The sequence below is a fragment of the Odontesthes bonariensis genome, chromosome 17 (assembly GCF_027942865.1).
Source record: "Odontesthes bonariensis isolate fOdoBon6 chromosome 17, fOdoBon6.hap1, whole genome shotgun sequence".
Classification (NCBI taxonomy): Eukaryota; Metazoa; Chordata; class Actinopteri; order Atheriniformes; family Atherinopsidae; genus Odontesthes; species Odontesthes bonariensis.
This window is the reverse complement of record NC_134522.1, coordinates 27,216,311-27,240,820: the sequence shown is the minus strand read 5'-3', so window position 1 is coordinate 27,240,820 and position 24,510 is coordinate 27,216,311. Positions and strand designations below refer to the sequence as shown.

The 24,510-nt window shown below is 42.4% G+C and overlaps 1 protein-coding gene across 29 annotated transcripts in view; it reads right to left on the bottom strand.

The window, feature by feature from the left end:
- mark3a (MAP/microtubule affinity-regulating kinase 3a) overlaps window positions 1-24,510 on the bottom strand; it is a 48,391-nt gene that overhangs the window by 1,348 nt on the left and 22,533 nt on the right. For 2 of the 29 annotated variants that reach the window (XM_075448166.1, XM_075448168.1), the window contains exons 8-18: window positions 21,796-22,032; window positions 20,129-20,269; window positions 18,065-18,164; window positions 15,012-15,124; window positions 14,538-14,685; window positions 13,664-13,881; window positions 12,499-12,602; window positions 12,046-12,222; window positions 9,148-9,420; window positions 7,033-7,059; window positions 1,095-1,139 (exon numbers count right to left, since the gene is read on the bottom strand). In XM_075448166.1, the coding sequence (XP_075304281.1) occupies window positions 1,095-1,139; window positions 7,033-7,059; window positions 9,148-9,420; window positions 12,046-12,222; window positions 12,499-12,602; window positions 13,664-13,881; window positions 14,538-14,685; window positions 15,012-15,124; window positions 18,065-18,164; window positions 20,129-20,269; window positions 21,796-22,032 (1,583 nt within the window). Of the gene's footprint in view, window positions 1-1,094; window positions 1,140-2,880; window positions 2,929-3,143; window positions 3,224-7,032; window positions 7,060-9,147; window positions 9,421-12,045; window positions 12,223-12,498; window positions 12,603-13,663; window positions 13,882-14,537; window positions 14,686-15,011; window positions 15,125-18,064; window positions 18,165-20,128; window positions 20,270-21,795; window positions 22,033-24,510 lie in introns of all 29 variants that reach the window. The other 27 variants (XM_075448184.1, XR_012766789.1, XM_075448176.1 and 24 more) reach the window with 27 other exon arrangements.

Genomic DNA, 24,510 nt, shown 5'->3' with positions numbered 1-24,510 from the left:
GTTGGGTTTAGCTTTTTTTTCTTCTTTTTTTAAAAAGTTAAAATGAAATAAAACAAACAAAAAAAAGATCTTTGAAAAACCCAGAAGACTGCTGCAACTTTCTGCGACATTTCCATTCAGCCCCTGCAACATATGAGCTTTACTCGCTTCAGTACTCAAACTCCTCCACATTACTCAAACATCTGAAGTTTTTCAGTCGTCTTTCTTTGGGTTCGTATTCGCTCGTTTTAAGGCTTTTAATTATTTTGTTTTTAAATTCATCCTTCAGTTACGTCACCATTTATGTCCTAAAACGTGCCAGTTTCAATTATTCATTTGTAGTACGACATGCCTTTGTGTTTTAGAGTCTTGGTTACTCAACCGTGGCACTCTGAAGGCTCTCTTGGATCCGATCAACCAATTAAACGAACCCCACGAGACAACTTCAGAAGACCCAAAGAAATTTGAGTAATGATTATAGTTATATCATCAGTTTTAGTGTTTTTTTAAGGTTCCACTCCTCCTTTCGTTTTGAAATCAACTTTAAAGTTTCATTTCCCCCCCTCTCGCTTGAATTCTTCTCTCAAAAGGTTTCACGCACGCCTTTAAAATGCCCACAAAGCTGTTAAAAAGGCGCTCCACAAAATATCATTGAAACAAAAGTAAAAAGAGGGAAAAAAAAAAAAAGTCCTGAATAAGTTTCTGGGTTTTTCACAGATTACATAAAAGGTATTTATTTTCTGATAAACCTTGATGTTAAAAAACACACATCTCTGCTGAATTAATGGCAGGCTTTGGGTTTCAGGGGTATTTTTCAAAAATAAACAACAAACATGCCATGCTAACAGAGCAGCGTACAGCGCCATGCAGCTGTAAAAACAACAGTACAAAAGCCAGATCACTCAAAAGGTAAAGCTGGAAATATTCATCGCTGAAAGGCATTCAAACATCCCAGGAGAAACGAAACAGAGGGGGTCCCTATGCACAGATCTGGGTTAAGCCACTTGGAGATTTGATGCTGCAGACAAAGACAAACTGAAAGCCTACATCCCAGCAGGGGTGGGTAGGGGAAGGGGGGCACATTGGAAGCTGGGTTTGGGGGCCGGTAACCTCACCTTGAGCCCTCAAGTCTCCCGTTTCTCTCAAACTCGGTTGAGACTCTGGGGCGCACGAGAAGATCAGACACGAAGGCGGGGGGGTGGGGGGGAAATCGGGGTTGGGTGGGAGAAAAAAAAAAAAAAAAAAAAAAAAGATTGTAGATCGTGTATGACAGAAACCATTTCAGATCAATTCCAGTGGATGCAAAAGAAGGAGTGTGATGAGCACGTGTACGACGAGGTGAGCCACCACCGAAAAAAGAAAAAAACCAACAACAAAAGAGGAAATACAAAGAAATGGAAGATTAGACTTCCATCAAGATCAGCGAAGGGTCATGAGAGAACTCAACAGTGACGAATGTTCATCCCAAACTGAAACCAACAACAGCACACAGAGAGAGAGAGAGTGAGAGTGAGAGAGAGGGAGAGAGAGAGAGTGCAGCAGCGGTGTGTCGACCCAAAATGGCAGCAAAATAACAGGTGGGACAGAGACCGAAGAACGGCAGATAAGCAGCCAGAGGATCTGCTGGGTTTTCTGTGTAGAGCTGCACATCCGAGCTGCAGTCAGCCCCAAACTGTATTCTTTTATTTGTTCTTTTTTTTGTGCCTCTTTGGAGGTTTGAAATGGTGGCATTAAGACATCGATATGTACATTTTCCATCAATTCAATAAAAAGGTATACAAAGTTATGTTAAAAAAATGTAAAAACTTGGAAAGATGTAGTTTATTTTTTTTCTGTGCATGTTCAAACTCCACTAACTGAGACCTGTGTGTTCGTCTGTGCTGCGAGAACAGACACCGAGCAGTCAGACGCTGGGGTCCAAACAGAGAGCAAATACTCCCGAAAACATGAAAACAATTAATCAAACCAAATGTTCCTCTAACTGCAATCTGCTCCCGAGACCGAAGCAGCGACACGGTCCCACCGCTCTGCACGGGTGCTGTTTCTTTGGGGAAAAAGCTACAAAAAAAATAAAAAAAGCGCAGCTGCAGACTAACATTTCAACGAACTTATTCCAGAAATAGATGCACAGCAGATAACCGATAATGACGCTCCTCAAACGTCCCAGTTCAAACTGCAGCCGATTCAAAAGGTGCCGCTTTAAACAGGCAACAAATCGATAAAGGATTTCTTCTTCGGTCCCTTTTTCCTTCTCAATGCGCTTTGGAATCAACGGTTTTTCCTGCTCCGATTATTTTATCCAATCAGTTTTTGACAGACTTTTGGGAAAATCTACTATTTCATGATATAAATTTTAAATCTATTAATTTTTTAAATCCCCACATCCTTCAAATCAAAACCAAGTAAATAAATGAAATGGGTGTTTGGTGTGTATCTAAGCCCATCCCCTGGCTCTTCATGGAGACTTATTTGAGTTTAAACTTAAAACAAACAGGTTGTTGAGGCCTTGAACAGCTGCTGCGTCTCTGCAAACAGAAAAATGTCTCGGTGACGTAACACAAGATTATATCAAAAGGAAAAGTCATCAGCCAGCTCCCTGCTCCTCTGACAACACGGGTGTACTGTGACAGGCTCCCATCATGCATTGCAGCCTGCAGGACAGAAAAACAAGACGGGTGGAGGAGGAAGAGACTCCGAACTCCTGACAGCTCGAGGGACTCGACAACAAGAGGACGAGTGAACAGACAGGACTGACAAGCTGGTCTCGAGTCGGCCAGAGAGGCTGTGAAAAATCACAAGACCGAGGAGGTGAGGCGGGGAAGGAGGAGCGTCTGAAAACCAGAGCTTTTTTTTTTTCCTCTCTCGGGGGAAAAAAAGTTGAGAGATTGAAACAGCCCTTACTCTAGATCTTCATCGTCCTACAACTCTCTATATCTTCTGCTTGTGAATCTGAAAGATAAAAAATGGGAATCTGAGGAAACGGCGAGAATCTCAATGGACAGATGATGAGAAAAGAAAGAAAGAAGGAAAGAACATCTGCATGAATGGCGTGGAAACAGGCCAAAAAAAAAAAAAAGAGGAAAAAAAAAAAACATGGATGGATGGCGAGAAGGAAGGAAGGAAGAAAGGAAAAGCTGATAGAGACTGAAGGGCAGAAGACTTACTAAGGGTCTTTCCTCCCTGGGTAGAAGGGTTGGCAGGCCCTGTTTTGGCCGTCTGCCGTTTGGTCGGGTCAATACTGACCCTGAGCAGAGAGGAAGAGCAGCAAGAGGTAAAGGTTAAGGACACAAGAAGGTAAGGAAGACAAAAAAACACGCCAACTGTGAGGAGAGGAGTGGAGGTGAGAGCAGGAGGTGACGCAAACTAAAACATCCTGAGGAGGAGGAAAAATGACAAAAACTCACTGATCAAGTTCCGAGATGTGATGAGCAGTATACAGCAGAAATGTATAGAGGCCCAGAGCAGACAAAATGTAGTAAAAGGTTATCAGACGGGTCAAAATGGAACAGAATGCATGACATATAATACTGTTGCTTCAATCATAAGGCTGGGGTTCCTAAAAATAAATAAAAGCTTTAAACCTTTTACCACATTTTTCCACCTTTGAGGCTCCAAAGAGTTTATGACAAACACAAAAAAAACAAAGTGAGGCTGTGAGAATGAGAAGATGGTGACTCCGGCCCGGATGACGAGAGGCTCTGCATCATGACGAAGCTGCCAGATGAAGACGAATGTCTACAAATCAGCCACCAGGGGGTGCTATGAGCCTCGATACAGCACCCTGCGAGGCCAACAGAGCTCCTCAACTGTTGTGTACTGATTTAGTTTGACCAAGCCTCCTTTCTTAAACCCTGGCAACCCCCCCCCCCCACCCCCCACACCCACACACACACCCACACACGAGAAGGAATCCTCAACTCAAGCCGACTCTTTTTGAGCATCCACAATAAACAACCAGTTAATATTTTATGTCCATTATGACGTGTAAAATCAAGCCTGGCTTTAACTGCATGCAGCACTCTGATCCTTGAAAGGACTGGAGCTACTGTAGATGAACTATTTATGGTTTCTAGCATCATCATGTGGCAGCACAGCAGCTCACCCGCCGAACAAGACGGTTTTACAGAAGCAGAACGAAGCGTGACTTCAAACAGTTTTGGATCCAGGGGAGTTTATTCACCTCAATAACGGGAAACTTTGAGGTCGTAATACTGGCCTGAACAGAATCGTATCCCGATTAGAACCCCCCCCCCCCCCCCAAAAAAAAAAAAAACAAATTGGCAGAGATTCAGAGCGCTCATCGCTCAAGTCTCTTCTCTTAAAAAGAAAACCCTTAAATCATCATGCGAGTCCAAAACCAGATCCAAACCATTTTCTCTGGCAGGGAACTCAAATAAAGCCCTTTTGGAGCTCTCCTCTGCGACTCTGGAAAAGCAAAGTCGCCGATTTTCCTCGCACGCAATTCAGTCCCCGTTTGGCCAATTTTCCTTTTTTTTTTATAGAACTAGATTTTTACCCAAAGCAAAACACGCTCCATGAGCCACCGGAGGTTCAAGATGCTGACAGTCTGCACACTCCCAGTGTCGTTAAGACTGATAAACCGCTATGCAACACGGGGGCGGGGTTCTGAGACGATGCTGCAGTCAATAGATATATAATAAATGTTCTTTTAAGATAGTTGTGCATTTAATTAATTAATTTAAAAAAAACTTATTTATATTCAAATGTAAGCAAACTGAAAGTCAACCAGCCCAAACCATTCAGGGACTTAAGTGTAGTCTGAAAACCTTTAAGTCTCCAAAACCACAATAAGAGTGAATAATTACATGTTAAAAAAAAAAAAAGAAAAATTAAAAAAGGAACAAATACAAAAAATAAAGAGCGTTTTAGTTCCCATCACTACGAGTTTGTGCAGTGAAAGGCTGAACGAGACGAGGACCATAAACAGAATGATAAACCAAGTCCTACACGGACAGTTCAACGCACTCGGAGGGAGCATTTCCTAATGAACAAACATCTGTTATTTACCGGTATGTTTCTAAAAGGCTCTGAAAAAGGAAGAATCACAGAGGGACCACAGAGCATTTCATACAAATCAGGTTTGTGGCGAATAATGCAGCAGAATGATGTCTACAGCACCATCTAATGACAGAAAGTTCAGTTAGAAACAACAATCACTGTGGTGAGAAAACAAGCCGCAATCAATGGCAGCTGGAAGAAGCGACCCCATGCATGCATTGGCGATTGATTAGTGGCAAGCCCGCTTCTTTGTTGGTTAATCGACTGATTGTTCGAGGATTCTGGTCCGCTCTCCCAATCAGCCTTTCCCCACTCAGACCAACCACAGCCTGAGTGCATTTACACACACACACACACACACGTTACATCAGATTAATGGCAGATGATCAGTCAGTACAACCTACTTGTTATTCTGGCTGATTTTTTTTTTTTACTGTGTTCCAGCCCTCTAAAAGGAATCGTTTGACATTTCAGGTAAAGTTTCTGATTCACTTTATTTCTCTTTAAAATATGAAGCTACAGCCAGCAGACGGAGAACTTAGTATTATGACACCTGTTACTCATGAGCTCAACTAAATACATGAATTACCCACCAAGTACTGTACACATTACAACACTCAGCATGCATTGGTCAGTACCTTCCTGCAATAACAACCTATTTAGACCATTGATGTCTCGGACATCAATGAAGGACCATCTGCTCAACTGACGTCACTCTGCGCAAGAAGTTGAGTTTAAAACGAGGTTAACTCCACTTTTCTAATCTTCTACTCCTCTTTTAAGTGATCTTCTACTGAGTCCAAGCAGCTGTGAGCATAGCTCCAAAGCTCGGAATCTGATTTTGTTCCGAATATTTAGCTGCACATATTTCCGCCGTTTTTTTTATTTTTTTTATTGGGACAGAGCAGAACATGGAGTGTTGGAGCGAGCAGGGGAACGTGTTGCTGCGCATTAACAAGGCACCCCCAACCCATGGATGGATTAGAGGAAGCAAATCTGTCTATCAGGCTGGTTCAGAATGAAAAGTCGACTGTTTAAAAGCTTCAGTTTGAGGTGTGCCGACACCGAGCTCCACATCCAAATCCATTTTCTTTTCACTTCTTTACTAAACACGCCTGTTCCAGAGCTCAACAGCTAAATGAAAAGTCTGGGGAATCTGAAATGTGATGTAGACTGAACGCGTCCCGTTAGGCGCTCAGCTGACTGTGTGAGGCCTGTGAAACCCGACCACAGGTGTCCATTCAGGGGACACATTTTATTGTCAGGTATGAGCACACGTACTCTCTGCTGTCCGCCTGTGGTTCCATCAGCCAGGATGCATGATGATACCATGCCTGGACAGCTTCTGAGGGAACTCGTACTGCGAGTGTCTGTGAACATCTGTTTCTCTTGTATCGTCTCTGTGAAACGCACACACACAACTCCTTGAGAGTTCAAGGTCGTTATTGCATGTGTTCAAGGTATACTACGTGTGTCCATGAGAAGACACAGCAGGACTCACCGGTCCTGTTTGGTATATACGAGCACGAAGGCCTTTGATAGGCAGCAGGTCTCTCGGATCAGTCTAACAGACAGTAACCCACCATCTAAACTCAGATATAAACAGTGAATCGGCAAATTCTGTCCAGATTCAACTGTGAGCTCATTCTGAGGGATGTGAAACCCAAAAACTGTTCAAAATGACCACAAACTACACCCTCCAGTGTGTCCATTATACCTTGCAAATCATGGAGCTGTAGATGTGCTGGGAGGCATTTTCTTAACTGGTTGCAGCTTCATTTTTAAACACAAACAAGTAACAATCAAACGTTTCCTCTCAGAAGAAAACCAACCAACCAATAAAATAATGTCTGCTTGAGCCACGTGAGAGCAGAAATCTGTCCCATTAATCTGATTATAGCCCGTGTGTGTAGATGCACCCAGAGAGAGATGATTTCCTGCTAAGCAGTGTTAGTTCAGCGCCAGCAGCCCCACTTTTCAGTGAGATTGGTCTGGTTAATGTTTCGGTACAGAAAGGCAGCACAGGAGTCCTACCTTTTCGTAAACCTGAATGACATGTTTCTACAACAGAATCAGACAAAGAAACAGTGAAAATGGTGAAAGAAGTGGAGGGAGGAGGGGAGGGGGGCATGAGGAATCTGAATGAACAAAAATGGGGTGATTGGAATCATCAGCAATGAAAGTGGAATTTTTTCTTTTTTTTCTCTTTTTAAACTTATTAATCAAACGATTTCAGTTCCTCATTTCTCCTCATAGGTCAGCTGCTGCAGGAGTGATGTCGCTGACCTGGCTGCTGCTTCCAGAGATTCTTCACACACAAAATGTCTGCAGTCTCGCAGGTTTTTTTTCCCTCGTCAATTCGAACAAATTTTCAACAGGGACCTCACAAAGGCTGCACTGCACTCAGATCTGGAGTAGTTGTACAAAGTTTAAGATGTACTTGAAGTTTGATCCATCAGATTCAAACCAAAGTCTTATTGTCCTGCAGTGCGTTTTGGCAGTTATCTGCTTTTGGATAGACTGTGGACACCAGAACCACACAGCGGGTCAGGGGAGAAGCTACAATCCAGATCAATACAATCCATTTTTGTCCGTATGTCATTGTAGTCTGCTTCAGACCCTTTATGTGAGCTGTGCATGTTCCACAGTAAAAAGTGCTCACCTGGGTCTAGAGTTCCCCTATAATGCCGAGCTGAGCTGAGGCTAATTCATTTGATGGGCGACTGCATGCCAATCAAAACATTACAGATCACAGAAAAAAAACAAAACATATCGTATTTTTTAAACAGGAATAAAAGCTTTACCTTCAAAAGTAGGCTACAGTTTGCAAGCAGCCTTGGCCGGCCATTTGTCACATGTTATTTATTACAAAATCACACATACTAAGAAGACTTTAAACTTTAAAACTTAACTACTTGCAAATTTGGCATGAATCCGAAAGTTGCAACATTGTTAAATCCTTACGTCCTTATATGTAAGCAGCTTCACTTCTGTGGTCACATGACTTGTCTGGTTTATACAGCCATGTTGGCAGGAATGCAACAGAAAATGCTAACACTAATCTTAAGCTGCCAAAGGCAACGTAAATTCAAACGTCGGTGAAAGCGGAAGAACAGAGTGCGTGCATTAAACATTCCAGATCCACTAAGGTGCTCTTCAGAGAAACCAAACAGCCAGAACTGAAAGTTCCAAACCTGCAGCATTAAAACGTGTACAGTTATCTCCACGTTTACCAGACTGAGTAAGTCTCTGGTCCACTGTCGCTGTAAAGCTGGACTTAGTGAGCGCTGCGCTCATGTGACGTCAGACTTAAAGACTCACGTTATCTTTGGCTTTCCAGTCAATTAGAGTACATCATTTTGCTCTGTTATTGCTTATCTTTTCCCATTTATTGTGATTTTAACTCTTAGTCTGTTTTCTTGTTGTTGTAACGGTAAATGTGCTTTATTAATAACTTTGACCCTGACTCGTCACATCAACTGTAAGTGGGTCATTTTGTGTAACCGCCAGAGGCAGCAACATGGCCGCCGTCCCTGCCAAGATGGAAGAATTTAGATTCAACTGATGAATTCAAGGTATCTGGAAACCACCAAAGTTCCCCATGCAAAGTTTTAGGTTTCGACTATTTTTTGGACGGTGAAGCCAAACTTTATGCCTAGAAGCACAACTGAAATGTGAAAAAAATAATGCGCCCTTTCTCATTTTAAAAGGAAGGAAACGATCGGTTGTGTTAGAGCTGAGGAACACCCAGGAGTCACCAGTTTCATGCAAAGAGGTCAATTTGCAGCTCCCTCACAGAGGTTCTGGTTTCTCTGGCAGGCAACCAGGCAGCGACAGACAATTTAGACTTAATAAATCACATTGAGCAGGACAGTGAAGTCTTCCCCCACCATGTAGTCAGTTATCCCAACTCTACAAGGCACCTTGTTTATTGGCTTCTAAATGGAACAGACTAGGAGTTTGGCAGAAATGATGCTGTACAGAGCAGGGCTGGGGTCTATCCTTTCTTTTTCAGTATAAACTTTCAAATAAGTAAAAGAAACTTGCAAAAAGGATTGTTTCAGTGTACCTCTGAGGTTTAATCTGACTGAAAAGAAAGAGCCCAACTCCAGCCGTGATTAATCTGAGGAGAGGTGTGTCCTCGCCTACCTGCGGGTGAGTTTGGAGGTGAGTTTGGAGAAAAGGTTGCTCGTTCCACGGCTGCGGGTTTGGGAGAGCGGGGTAGCATCGTGGGAGAGGGTTGGCGAGGCCGGCGGCCCGTTATACGTGGCCGTGCGACGGTCTCTCAGCTGGCCGCCGTGGAAGGTGCTGCGGCTGGCGGTGCCTCGGGGGAAGCGGAGGCGATCGGGCGTGGTGCTGTTGGTGATGCTGTGGGTCGACGCCACCGGATTCCTCTGGCCGCTGGGCGACACAGCAATGCTGCTGAGGTGGATGGCAGCAGGGTAAAGATTAGAATCCAAGCGGCTCTGAGACCTAGACAGGTTTATGGTTTTCCATTGCATACGTTTACTGCAGTGTACCCAGCTGGTAGGTCAGGTTTAGCATTTCATTCACTTATCTGTTCACAAACTATACAGAGAAGCAACCTACATACACAAGCATACGACTGCGATGGAAAAACATTGGAACAGTTGCATAAAAAAAAAACTTTTGTAAGGGGACCAAGCTTCTCTGGGCAATTGTAGATATTTGGAAAAAAAATAAGGTAATAGAACAGTGAATGTCTGGGATACTTTTTAATGAAATCAAGAGGCAACTTGGAAAAGAAATGTGTCTGTTTTCCCACCCTGATCATGAAGCTGCAAATGTGTACAGTGAAAAGAGTGAGTTGCGTTCCTGCTCAGTTAGAGTCTAAACAGAAACAGACTTTTAACGGAGGGAGCTGGGACAGCAGGGGAGCAGAGGAGCCCGGCAGTCCTGCAGGAGGTGAACAGGCGAGGGGTTCCAAGCGGAGAAGATCAGAGCTCAAAGTTCACAGCAGAGGATGGAGGTGAGATCAGGAGCAGAGCTGTGAGAGTTTGTTATTTCACATATCTGCAGCGGAGGCAAGAGATCGTCTGGTTTAGGATTGGCAGAGGAACGATGGAAACATGGAAAAATATGGTCACACACAGAGGTCAACATGTCATCGGGCAAAGCGTGGCAGCTTGATTCCAGTGTGCAATGTGAAATATTTTTCACTACTTGTTCCTCTGCTTTTATGAGTGTCTGAAATCAAAGCTCAGCATGTGCCAAATGCAGGTAAAAAAAAATTATTACTCATTTTATTATCATTATTACTTAATTTAAAAATCGGCACCCACAGCACTTCTGTGATAACATCTGAATTTATTTCATTGTCAGGCTTTATCTGGGACCTACATGAACTTCACCCTCCAGGTTATCATGGTTGGTTAACATCAACAACAGGCCATAGTTATTATTTATGTTAGGCTGCTATTATGTTAAAATGATATAGCATAGTCTTAAATGGAAATAGCTGAAATCACTAAATAATAAATAAATAATAAATGTTTTAATGTTAGATAAAAGCCTGTTTAAACATTTTTAAAAATCATATTTTATTCCAACATTTGTGAACTCACAATTCTATTTGTCATAATAAAACTTCTAAGAGTGAACGACCATCAAGAACATTTTAATGCCATATAAATACATGGCTTAGAATTGAGGGGAAATTTGACTAGGTGAGGAGGCTAGTGACACACAACACTGAGGTGAGAGCAGTGTGAACGTTATGTTATGATGACTGCATGGGATTCTAAATACAGTGGCCATATTACATTTGCAGCATTCGATAAATATGCCAGAGTTCGTCTCTGAAAAAGAATGCACAACAGCGCCAAAAAAGGAATTACATATGTACCTGTTAGGAGTCTCCATAGAGAATGAACATGGAGAAATAAGATTGACGGTGTTGAAGTCCGATGCTGGAGGGATGGAATACATTACGGACATATTTTGGAAGGCCATAAAAAAAACTACGTGAAGGGCCATAGTTAGGGGAACACTGCACTAAATGATCACATCTGGCAGACTCATCAACATCTTTAAAAACCTTCAGGTTTCAAACACTTCATGGCCGTTTATGCAAACAGAAGCTGTGCTGTGCTTCTGTATTAACAGTGACACTAGGTCTAAAATGATCAGGTCTTCATTAATCTGAACACAAATAAGACTTAAGATGATTTCACACATGCACCGGAGTCTTAATGTTTAAGCTATGTTCCAGAGTGGTGCGAGAACGCGAGAGTCCACAACATTCGGCCTGGACTGAGTTTCCACACAGTCCCCTCCGTCAAATCTTCTGAACATGAGGCAATGTATGAACGTGTCGGCAAATATTCTGGAACATTTGCTGTCGCTTTCTCACCTGAAGACTAAGCACGACAGTTACAGACACATGCCGTACACGCATGTCGACTCAATAAAAGGAGCCCCATCTGCCATTATCAGCGCGCCGAAAAGAGAACAGCGCTTTCCACATCATGTTTTGCGTCCACTCGATACACCTATTACCTCACACTCCCTCCCCCTCGCATTTCCAGCTGGGAGAGCGCATCTCCAGCAGAAAGCCTCCCGCGGTGATGTGCTTGTGTGAGCGGCAACTGTGGAAAAAGGATCCGGCATTCATTTGTGAAAACTACTTTGTGCTGCGGAAAAGTGTCCGAAGCACTGCTAAATAAAACACTAGTTGCTATTGATTTTTTTTTTTTTTTTTGACAACATGTAAACTAAGTCACCAAGTTGCTGACAGTGAAGAGAAACTGTAGGAGTCTTCCGCTCCCAATCACCACTTACCCTAACTGATTAATTTTTTTATTATTTTTTTTAATCTGCACCTGCAGAAGATGAGCATAAATTTCAGACTGTCACCAAAAACCATTTTGCTCTCTATTTTGTGGAGGAAATGATGTCCATGCTTTAGTTTAGTTGTAAGGTTACAGAGCGTGAAGCTGGCTAGATGTGTGGGTTAGCGAGGGGCCAAACAGGGGCTGAGACATGAGAGGAGACAGACAGGGGGGTTTGGAGGCCCTGCCGTCTTACTTGGGCGAGCAGTAGTCCAGAGCGTAGTAGGAGTGGGGCAGTGTGGCCCAGCCTGCCTGACAAGCGTACAAAGGGCCGACGGTTTGATACCTCTGCCGCATCGAACTGGACGAGGCACCGAACACAGCGGCCGCAAAGGCAGAAGAGGGGCTAGTGGCACAAGCCATCTCAGTCATGCTGGTCATGCCATAACGGGGGGGGGAAACAAAATTGAAAGAAAAGAAAAAAACAACCCACAACACCCCCAGTCACAAACAAACAGGCAGAAATAATAAATAAGATCATGAGAAAAAGGAAAAGGTCAGTACAAGAAAAATAGGAGGAATAACAAGAAGAAAATCAGGGAACGAAGCGCACTTAATAAAAGAGGCAAAAACCCAAACTCTTCTGTCCTGACGGAGACGTTAAGATGTGATGAAACGAGCTGGGAGGAAGCAAACACTCAGCGCTCACCTGTTCTCCTTCCCGTTGGGGATGACGGAGAGGCGGTCCGTGTTGTTTCGGTCACTGCAGACGTACGTGTTCCTCCTGGTCATTCCCGCAGAAGCAGCGTTGTTCTGCGGAGCAAGATTTTTCAATTAAAGGCACGAGGTGATGCGAATACAGTGCAGACAAGGGTTCATGATGTTGGTCTTAAATCAGCCCCTGACCCATAAATGACTGGGGGTTGATTCTGGGATGACGCTTAAATAAGAATAAGTGGATTTTTGCTGCTTTTGTTGGGAGTTTCCGAAAAGAGAAACTTCTGCAGCTTGTGTTTGTGTTTGGAGGCAGTCATGCCTCAGAGACTAAAGCAGCAGCTTGGAAACGGGAGGTCATCGGGTCATCTCCCCGACCAGCAGCAAAAATCCACACTGCTGCCGTGAATGGCCACTGCTGTCACGCTCCACTGTCCATGACTGAAGTGACCCATTCAGTTTGAAAGAACAGCCGTGTCCAAACTTTTCAACAGTACTGCAGGTATTGGCGGCGACTCCTTCAGTGTGCTTCACGGTGTTTTGTTGCGTCAATGTTACAGTTCGTCAAGCTTCAAAGTGTCGAATCACTTTTCCAACAGCCTGTGGAATGTCTTTTCCTGCCAAAGGAAATAAATTCCTGACCAGTCCAAAGTATTTCTTGACCTCGAGACTAGAGGACTGAATCATCTCTTACAATGGAGCTCTTAACAGCATTCTCTGTCTAATTAAATCACGGAGCCTACATCACCCATTATTCAAATCAAATAAGCACAGAACTTCAGGAGTAGACTAAGCTCATTTCTTCCCAACCCAGATTTTTTCTTTTTTCATTTTCAGTTGACATCACGCAGCTTCCTCTGTCGACAATGCAGGCTTTATTCAACTTCTTTCATGTAGGAAACGTGATGTGTGATATTAGTGCAGAAACCCACTGTGACTGGAAGACAACTGGTCTGGAACAACTGCCAAAAAACGATACAAAAACAAAACAAAAAAAAGAGCCTGACAGCAGAATGTGGGGCCCTCAAATGGAAAAAAATCATGTTTCACATTATTAGAGAAAAAAAAAAAAAAAAAAAGAGACTTCAGGAGTGGAGAACAGTCTGACAGAGGAATCATCTAATGTAAGAGCCAATACAGTCAGCAAACTGAACACTCACGCTCGGCCCAGTGGTGGCTCCTTTCCTTCGGTCTGGGATGTCAGCCTTGTTGGGGTTGTTGGCGTTGCCCAGGAGGGGGCTGGAGGGCGGAGCGCCACGGCTCCCGGGGGTGCTGGGTTTACGGAGCTGAACTCCACCGTCCTCCTTAACGCTGTTGTCCGCAGTGGTGGTCTGACTCCTCTTTGGATGAGCCATCCCTGGAGGGACGTTCTGACCAACTATAGGGAAAAAAAAATAACAGAAGCAAACAAGCCTCAGATGGCTTCAAAAAAATAAATAACTGACACAAAAACGTCAGTTTAAATGGTTTCATCTAAAATGAGATGACCTACATGTGGAAAAATACATCTGACTCAGAGTGCAAGATGGAGGACATGATCATCAGCGCATCAAAGCATATTTCATATTGAAAAGGAAGTATAGTTAGTCTACGATTGAAATGCAATGTCTTTTTCTCCATGTTGCATTGTAAACTAATGACATTAAGACCAATTTTTCCCCACCACAAAAATTGACAAAATTTTTTTCCCATATTCCACTCACACAGATGGAAGGGGGGGAAACAGATTCAGAGTGCAGATATTTAACCTGAATCTAACTGAAAGGAAGCAGCTAAACCTAGCTTAATGACAGTATTATCTCACAGTGCACAGCTTTTAAATTTTTTTTACTTTTAAATAAAAATCAGTAAAAGACTAAAGAGGCTCAACTCAAACCATGTGACTGCATTGATTTGGTGAACTGCTTTTAATTGCTCGAAAACAAGCCACTGACAGACACCACACTGTCAGGAAGGGAGAGTTTGAGTTCTGTTCGTGTTTTTTTTAATTTTTTTATAAATCTGACATGACACAAGTGGTTGTAGCCTTCTCACCTTGTTCACTATGACGCCTCTGTTTGTGGTTGGACGAAACGCTCCTCTGGACTTTGAGGTGGGAGGGCGACTGGCCGTTGAGCTCACTGCTCGGCCTTGGTTTGGCCAGAGACAGGTTGCTACTGGAGGCGGACTCACTGGGCTCCAGCTGAGGGTAAAAAATATTCAAGACATGAAATTTTACTTGTTAACACCTTACAAAATGTGCATTTATATTTTTTTTTAAAAATGCCCTAAAGACTTCAAATGTATAGCACATTAAGTAACAGTTGTGAGTTGGCCACTGATATCTGATCAGAAGGACTTCATAGTTTAAAAAAAAAAAAAACAATCATTTCTATTATTTCAAACTATACTGAACGGAGAGCATGTTGAGGCTGCTGGAGGTCTGCTACAGAATAAATCTCATCTTCATCCCAGTTTTCTATTCATTTAAAATCAAGCCAAGTTGTGTTCATGGTTTAATGTTTGTACCTCAGAAGCCTTTCTGCCCAGCAGCAGGTAGGTGGCTGTGATCTCATCATACTTCATCTTGGCCAAAGATTCCTGGATATCATCCAGGTTGTAGCCCATCCCAACCATCACATCTGCAGACACAACAACCAAAGACACATTCCAAATATTTAAAAAGTGTTTTCTTCCAGCATACTCTGTAAACTAACCGGCTGGTAAACAGATAAGTTGTGCAACACTTGCACGATAAAACATGGAGTTTGTGTTAATTCAGGCTCGGATCTCTGCGGCTCGGATCTCTGCGACGACTCTGGTTCGTCTCAACTACATTCCAAACCTCAACATGTACCTTGAAGCAAAGTTCAAGCTGCGAGATTTTTGGCTGCAGTTTTCTGGTTTCAGAGGAATGTTGCGGGCTCAGAGATATAAAAAAAAATAAATAAATCTTTCCTGAACCAAAACAATGTGAATGTTAGAACCACTTCTAACCAACGTTTTCCTTCCCAAAGTCCAAACCCGACCGATCCTCACACAGCTGAACACAGAAAAAAAAAAAAAAAAACTCTGAAAACAGTTTCTTGGCTGATTCCATCTTCGGTACAGAGCTGCTGGTCTCTGAGGAAAGGTGTTAAAATGAGTAATGAGTGTCATTACCAGCAATGTGCTCAGATTTCCTGCCAATAATCTGACAGCGCACGTGATCTGTGTTCAGGCAACGCGGCCATTTTCAGATCAAGCTCTTTAGTTTTGAACACGAATGTTTTGTCACATAAAAACATCTATTCCCAAACTACGGTTGCTGCTTTTGTGCTAAAATGTCGACATTTTGAAAATCTGAAGACTTCATTTATAAATGAATAAAAACTGCTCTGAAGCCATTTTAGCTTAACTGCTTTTGTTGGTTGATTTTTGAGTGGTGGACACAATAGAATATTGTTAAATTAAATCAAGTCTGCCAGATGAATCAAATCCAAGTATAAACCGATTTGGAAAGCACGATTTAGGAATCTATAAATATTGGTCCACTACGCGTGAAAAGTGACACTGTCAGTCTAACTCTCTGTGCTACATGAGGCTCCATGTGTAGGAAGAGAGAAAAAGGGCGAGAAACCAGGCAGAATCGCATCTTCCATCTTTCTAACTTTCACCCTCTCGCTCATTTAACACTCCTTCTTCCTTTGCTCTATCAGATATGGACGTGCTTATTTATGAGAAGAAAATCATTTTTCCAATAAACAATCAATACAACAATATAAAAATGGAATATGGAACACTGCTGCCCTGATTTATCAGCGAAATTGACATTTTTTCTACGTCACAAAGATCAGGCCAGTTACATAAACGTTCCCCGTTGCTTTGTTCGGATCCAATAGGACATTTGGAAATCCGGAGAGCCTCTGCGCATCCTGATATTTAACACAGAGTTGAAAATGCATCGATGAGATCTCTCAGGCTGCAGAAGCGATTTTATTATTTTGTTTTAAGACAAAATTAGTCACTACAAGGGATGATTCTACTGCTTTGCATAGTAAATCCACTGATGGTAATATTACGAGAGCAAAAATCTGCCGCCTGCTTTGGGATGTCTGACAGACGAGATGAATCCCACTGACTGATGTAAAGCTGAACATTTATTCACTGGAGCAGCTGACGAGAACGAAAACTGAAAATAAAATGGATGTACACAGGGAGGTTTGTGATGCGTTCTTGTGATCAGGAGGGTATCTAACGGCAACACAGTCGGGGCATTTATGGAATCAGTCTGCATCAGGGAAAGCTCTTCTGGGGCTGAAAACTGAAGGTTATTTTTACTGTTAAATATACCCGCATCAGATAAGTGAAAAATGTAAAGTCACATTTTTCCCAAAGCTAAATCTTTAAAGCTCTCGGAAAGGCTAGAATTAGCACAAGTACTTAAAGAAATATTTAAATTCCTTTAATAATAGAAGGAATGCACCTACGTAAGTGTAGGTCCACATTTCCAATCCCGGGTCTCAGGAGCTGCTCTGAATTGCAGCAAACCAGTCGGCTCCCTTTTGAAATCTCGAATTTCTTGCTGAATCTGTCGGTATAATCAGCTGCACGAATGCTCTGTGTCATTTTACCTTGTTTTCTGTGAAACGCACCAGTCAAACAGTCCACAGTAGTCGAGTAAAATGCATTTTTGCCAAGCGGTGGACAAAACCTGAGCCCACGTGACGTTTGACGACGTGCATTTTATCAATCATTAAAAAAATGAGCAGGTTAATGCTACATTTGTTGTCTACTGACAAGCTGACACTGGCTCCTTCTGGATTTCATTTCCTCTGTGCACAGATAAATGCTTTTTTCACTTGGCATCGTGATCTTTCTGCTGCAGTGACTCGGAGCTTAATTTAGACTTGACGATGGAATTTGTTGATGGAAAACCATCAACAAATTTTCAAGGTGCACGCCTTAATCGCTTCTCTAGGTCTTCCTCATCCCGACAGCAGTCATGACTGTTCAGACAAAGCACCTAAAGTTAATTATTTTCTATTTTGGGAGAAGTTTTCGACATTTTTCATGCATCGTTTTAGAGTCCAGATACCTCAGCAGCGTAAAGACCCCCCCCCCCCCCCGTTCCCCTCCTCAGCTTTCTTCTTCTTGGTGACTTAGTTTGCACCGACACATGCTCATGTACAACCACAGCTGCTGTTGCGTAAGAGCTCCCCCTCCATTTACAGCTTTCATCTGGGCCACGATAGGGAGGCTTCCGTTGTTCTTCTCCCTCTGCAGGCAGCAGCACTGCTCGTGCTCATTTATTCATCAGCACGTCCCGTCCTTTCTTTTAAAGCTTCTCAGCACTTAAATAGCGAGACCGCTTTTGTGTGGCGGAGCTGCAACTTCGCTTACATCTAAAAACACCATCTTCTTCTGACGGAGGAAAAACTGGAAACCGTAATAAAGGACAAAGTGTGCACTTTTTTTGGAAAAACACAGCAGGGTGTTTGAGAAGCAACGGAGACATTTTTTCATAAAAAGGAGGGGAAAAAAATAAATGCAGCCGACTAAATCACGGACAGTTCGAGGAGCATTGATCTTTTGTACTTTACCTATTCTCTTCTGATCTGTGATGTCCAGCTCCGGTTCGGTGTAAGGCTTCAGCTCATCCTCTTCAAATCCTGCATTGATCCACCGATCCTTCATGATTTGCTGCAAATTGAACGGAGACAATCAGAGCCGGACTGATGGAGGATTTATGAGGTTAAATGATTACTCTGGTTCAACATAATCAAGATAATATTCCGAGTGAACGCATGCATACACAGATGTGTATTCATTTATTTCCATCTAATAAATTTGTTTCACAGTTGACAAATAAAACCAGTTTACTTTTATTATTTGCACGCATTTATACTGCTGCATTTCACAAGTCATTAAAGCACTGAACTGACCGCCTGAGGTATCACGCGAGTCTAGATTCTGCCCTCCCACATTGACCTCCATAATGAACTGTGCTGCAGCCCCGTTCGTTAGCACCTTTCTCTTAATTTGCAGCTGATCAATTGCTCTCTGGGGTTTTAATAAGATGCCGAGCCAAACTAATTACCACCGATGGGGCTCTGATGTAACTGCCACAGTTCGGGTCAATCATGTAACATCTGAAGCCGACAGATGTGACCCTCAGAGTCAGGCCAACCGCAATTACTTTAATTCCATCCTGTTGGCTCCGAATACAACAACAAGCAATAAAAAGGCATCCCGTTGAAATGAAATAAGGAAATTAATTTATTCCTTTTTTTCTTATTAAAATGATAAGTTGAGATGTCATGCTCCAAAAATAATCTCGAGAAGAAGAGTTTCATATGTAAATGATGTACCAGTGAGTAAAAGGTCAGAGAGCTTAAAGGTGATCACTACAGTTTTGATCTGAGGAACAATTCTCTGTGACTCTCACTCATCGCTTCAACATCAGCTGATGATGCTGCAGCTAGAAGCTGTGAAAAAGTGAGTACTGATGTCAAATTCTTCAACCAGGATATATCAGGAATCCCCCCCCCCCCCCCCCCCCCCCCATTATCACCCGCGACCGACTGAAACTGCTCTTTATACCATTCGCGTTGCCGGAGTTTTGAGTCTTTTGGTGTCTGCTTTGCCTACAAAAATGTATACCCTTTAAACCAGTAATAATTGCAGCATTTCATATTCAACACCATTACCAGGTCTGTATTCAACTGTTGTAAGATTAGGAATAGTTTTGTTACATATACAGACTTATTCAGTGGATTTTACTGCATCTTCATCAGCAGAAATAGATGATATCAACATCTTTATCGTTTATTAAATGCTTTTTGGGACATTTTAAGAGAAATTGTAGCCATAATGTTGTTTTCCATTATTATGTAGCTGTTGTCAGAGTTACAATATTGTATAGTTAATAGTTTACAGCAACAAACTTAAATTATTTTGGACAAAGCACCCGCCTCATCACTTCCTGAAGTCCCTAGTATTATCTTGCTGATCCAGTGTTTATAGGTATTGAATTAATCATTTTTCAATATCTATCCAATACAACACTATTATGATCCATTTTGTGAGATGGGTACTTTGATACCAAGTATGTTGAGCTACTAATAGGGCAACAACAGCTTTAATAATTAATTAAAGATTAAATCAGATTATTTAGGTGATTAATAAATCACTAAAATGCTAAAGCCTTGTCACACAAATATTTAACCGTCTGTAAATTCTTGTATCTGAGATGAATGTCTGTAAACAACATACAGATACATCATTGATCCATTATCAAAATGTTTACATTTATAATTTTAGTGTCACTGCTCACATTCAAATTGGGTTCATCACTTGAAGTCAGCTGTTCTGCCTCCTGTAACGATCAGGAGGCAGAACAAACTATTTCGGTGGAAAAAATAAATAAACAAAAAAAACTAACATCCAACAACGTATTATTCATGATGATGACATCATAGAGGAGGAGAGTGTGGGCCGGGCGCACACAGAAAACAGGACATCGTGGGCGTCAGAGGAGATGATGCAGTGAGGAGATGCATGGACAGAGAGGATGGTGGAGAAGAAGGAGGGGGGGGGATAGATGGCATTCTCCGATGATGCAGACGTGCTGGGGGAGTGCATTAATAACTGAGAGGTATATTTACATTTTCTGCGTCCTCCCTCACCTCGAGAGTACCCCGCTTGGCCGGGTTGAGCACCAGGAAGCGTTTCAGGAGGTTCTCGCAGTCTGTGGACATGTAGAAAGGAATGCGGTACTTCCCTCTGAGCACACGCTCCCGCAACTCCTGCAGAGAGACAACAAGGCTGTTGAAAAAAAACAAACACTGAAGCGTCCCGAATGCGTGTCAAAGTAACAGATGCAGTTCTCAACGCAATTCCAAAAGAAATGGACGGTGTGCCAAGGATTGAATATGTAGCACACGTCTTAATTCAGATCCATCAAAAGAGCCTGGAGACGGTAGATTGTACAAAAACGTCACTTTGCTGCTTCAGACGACATAGCATGATACTCTGTATCCAACACGGGAAACAAGACAGTAAAGGAAGATGCTGTATATAATTCATGGGACCCTTTGTACCATACCACTGCAGCTTTATGACGTGAGCTCGGTGATGGACCATCTAATTCGTATCTGCCGTGTATGTTCAGGTTTAGCTTCTCAAACACGATGCCACACATAAACATAATGTTACACGTTATAAGAGAAAACATTGTAACACTGCATGTTCCTCAACGTAAAAGTAAAAAATTAAGTATTTAGAATCTGGAGATGTCCCTTTGTGCAAGGGACATAAGACAAAAATCAATAGTGGATGCCTGTGATCTTCAGGCCCTCAGGCAGCACTGCATTCAAAATAAAGATGATTCTGTTATGGAGATCGGGAACACCGTTCACTGTGACATCCACAAACGCAGGTCAAACGATCATGACAAGAAGAAGTCGAATGTGAACATAATCCAGAACACGGTCATGACTAACGTGGGGAGGAACCGTCCAGGTTGTTATCAGCACTCAGTCCTGCTTCTCTGAAAGTATGGGGGTGCATTAGTGCTGGAAACCTTCACATCTGGAAAGGCACCATTAGTGCTGAGAGGCGTGTACAGGTTTTAGAGCAACACATGCTGCTTTCCAGACAGGCCTTGCATATTTCAGCAACACAATGACAAAGTGCATACTGCATATATAGGCTTTGCAGTAGAAACGTCCCAGTGCTGGACCGACCGGCCTGCAGTTCACACTTTAAACCAACTGAAAAGATTTGTTGCAACATGGAAGACAGAATTTGACAAAGCTAGAATCCTCTCTAGCAACTGGTCTCCTCAGTTCCCAGATGTTTATGGACCATTTTCTAAAAGACTGCTAAACAGTAAACATGCCCCTGTCCCATCTTTTTGCTGACATCAAATTCAAGAGCTAATATTTTTCACAAAACAGTAAAATGCCTCACTTTCAATACGTTTTCCATGTTCTATCGTGATTAAAATATTGAATGAAATTTGGTTTTTACAGCCAACTTTTTTGGAGTTGTACATGCAGACTAAACAGCAACGCATTGTGATGCGTGTGCCCGTGGCTGCTTTGCTTCAAACTTGTCCTGAGCTGAAAGCAACATGGCAGCGTTACCACATTCACTCTGTTACAAATGGCAGTTAAGTTCGGGGGAATGTAAAAATCTGTTTAACTGCTTTTAAAATACTTCAGAGATGGGCCTTAAAATGGTCAGAAAGTACACAGTAGCTCAATAACATGACATCAAAGATGGGCTTTTTATTACTGCGGCATCATGACATTGACACACACTGTCCCACCTTAAGGTTCTGTCCATCGAAGGGCAGCGAGCCGCTGACCAGCGTGTACAGGATGACACCCAGACTCCAGACATCCACCTCTGGCCCGTCGTACTTCTTCCCCTGGAAGAGTTCCGGCGCTGCGTACGGCGGGGAGCCACAGAACGTATCCAGCTTGTTGCCCATAGTGAACTCGTTGCTGAAGCCAAAATCAGCTATCTTGATGTTCATGTCGGCATCGAGCAGCAGGTTCTCAGCCTTCAGACAGACATCATGGAAAAATGAACACCATCAAATAAGACTTTTTTTTTTTTTTTTTTTTTAAAAGGTAATACAGAGACCACCGTAACTCTTTATCAGGCTTTTATGGATGATCATTCAAATCATCCATTCAAAATAATTAAAAATGAACTAGATCTGCAGTGTTGTGCTACAAACTAAATTAGCTGGTCAAAGAAATTCTGATGGAACAAACCAGTTTATAACATCTAAGCAGAAAAGGGTTTGCACTTATTAAATACAGAGCTGCCAAACAAGGTAGTGACCTGTCACATCAGAACAAAGGCAAGTTTAGCATCCTGTCCAAGGACACGTCATCATCTGAGCCGCTATAAGCTGCCTTTTTATTTACCGATAACAAAGATAGGAACCCCTCTTTTGTTAAAGAAATTCAACCTTTCCACTCCCAAACAGCTAATCCACAAGCTGAGACTGAGCTTCCATCGAGCCAAAGCAGTTAACACTTGCACTTGGTCTGCACCATTTACATGCTGGCACATGCCAGCTGCACATCCAGTGGGTGGAGTCTTTACAGCATTTAAATGGCATACAATGGCCCCACTCAACACCAGTGGGAAATTCATGCAAATCTCAATCATATGGTGGATACAAACAACTGTTTGGCTGCCAAACGAGAAAGTCTTTACTTAAGAAACAAAGTTTCTTTCCTCGATGTAGAGCAAATGATTGTGGGTCATTTTGTTTTACATTTATCTTTTCAATGATTAACGACACGATAAAACAGACAGATTTTGCGCTTGCATAGGTTTTTCCCTTTTAAAAAAAGAAAATAAAAACAAATACAGCGATATGCTCCTCGTTCACCGTTTATCACCTCTTTTCGGCTTTAGCACCGGCAAAAGGGAAAAAGAGCAGACCCACTGAGAACCTTTTAGCTGCACAAAGGCTAAACAACACATATTGGAGCATGACTGACCATCAACACAAACTTAATGTCAGCAGCTGATTCTAAAATCACGACAGGCTAAGATGAATCTCAGGAGAAAACCAGACAACAACCCTAGGGGACTCAAGTTTGTTTGAGGGTTAAAATTGAACCAATGCGCCTCCTCAATACGACACATGTGACATATGGACACATATATATACTTGCTCCCCTCACACACAGTACACGTGTTCTCTGCACGTTTAAATCAAGCAGGAGAGACGCTGCTCCTTTCTCATCTCCCTCCTCATGGATCATTGATGAAGCTCAGCAGAAGAAACACCACGGACATGCTGCTGCAAGCAGAGCAGACACGCAGCCTTCGTTTAGCCGAGTGATGTTCCCCAACGCCGAGTTTAAAATACCAAAGCATCAATATTTATGCTAGGGGAAGTAAAAGAGTGTCACAGCTGCAAAATGGAGGAAGTGCAGTTCCACTCCAGCAGGCGATGTGCTGGAAAACACACGAGAAAGCTGCCCACTTGTTCCTTTACAGACACTCCCCTCCGACTGTGGTGCAATGATCCGATTCAAGATGCTAGTACGACTCAGGTCAGGGAGGTGCGATGAGGAGTTTCGTTGACAAGTAGTGTTTTGGAATTAAGGTGTGGTTTGTTGGAGTCATCACCAAGAACACGAGAGTTATGATGAGTGTCAGAACACACAGCAATGATGTCAGCTCTCTACAAGCTGACCTTTTCTCTAGAAGACATGAGTCAGAAGTATTTAGCTTCAGAGGTGGGGATACTTTTCTAATTCAAACTCTTGCTACTAATATAAATAAATGTTGCCAAGTATATTTATATGTCATCATCAGGATACAAAATGTCAAAGTCTGAATTGAAAAATCTCCCAAAATACTTACAGATTGGCACAGTCTGATATTTAAAGGCTAACATGTTTAATCCCTACTCTGGAAACTGCTAATGCAGTACTCAAGACATTTTTTCCCATCACTGATTAATCAGCTGATTGCAGTCGTCACAACAGTATGCTAAGGTAGCTCTCAGGATTCAGGAGCATGTATGAACTAGTGACAACTACAGACAGTGTTACATATAGTCATACGGAAGGTGGACAGACGACAACTTTAAAAAAAAAACAAAAAAAAAACAACTACCTAACAGGTTGCCTCAGAAAGTCACTGACAGGTCATTGGGACAAACTAAGGTAGTCATTAAAAGTTGAGACAATTGCCCATCTCAATTTCTGAAACATGACTGATATGTGCAAATATCCTAAACAAACATGAATGTTTTTTGAAAGGCCAAAACCTGCTGCGGTTACAGTGGGAGGCATTCAAATTTGCATCCACTCTTACTTGCATTCTGGTGGTTTAACACTTCTCTCAGCAGCTGTTTTGACCTTTTCTATAATGACTGAATCAGACAGTCGTGTTTGACCAGAATAAAGCATATGAGAATTCTATCCAACCCACTCGCACCTGATGAAACATGTGCATGTTTTTACCTTTGAAGCCTGCTGCAGTGCAAGTGTCATTGTTCCAGACA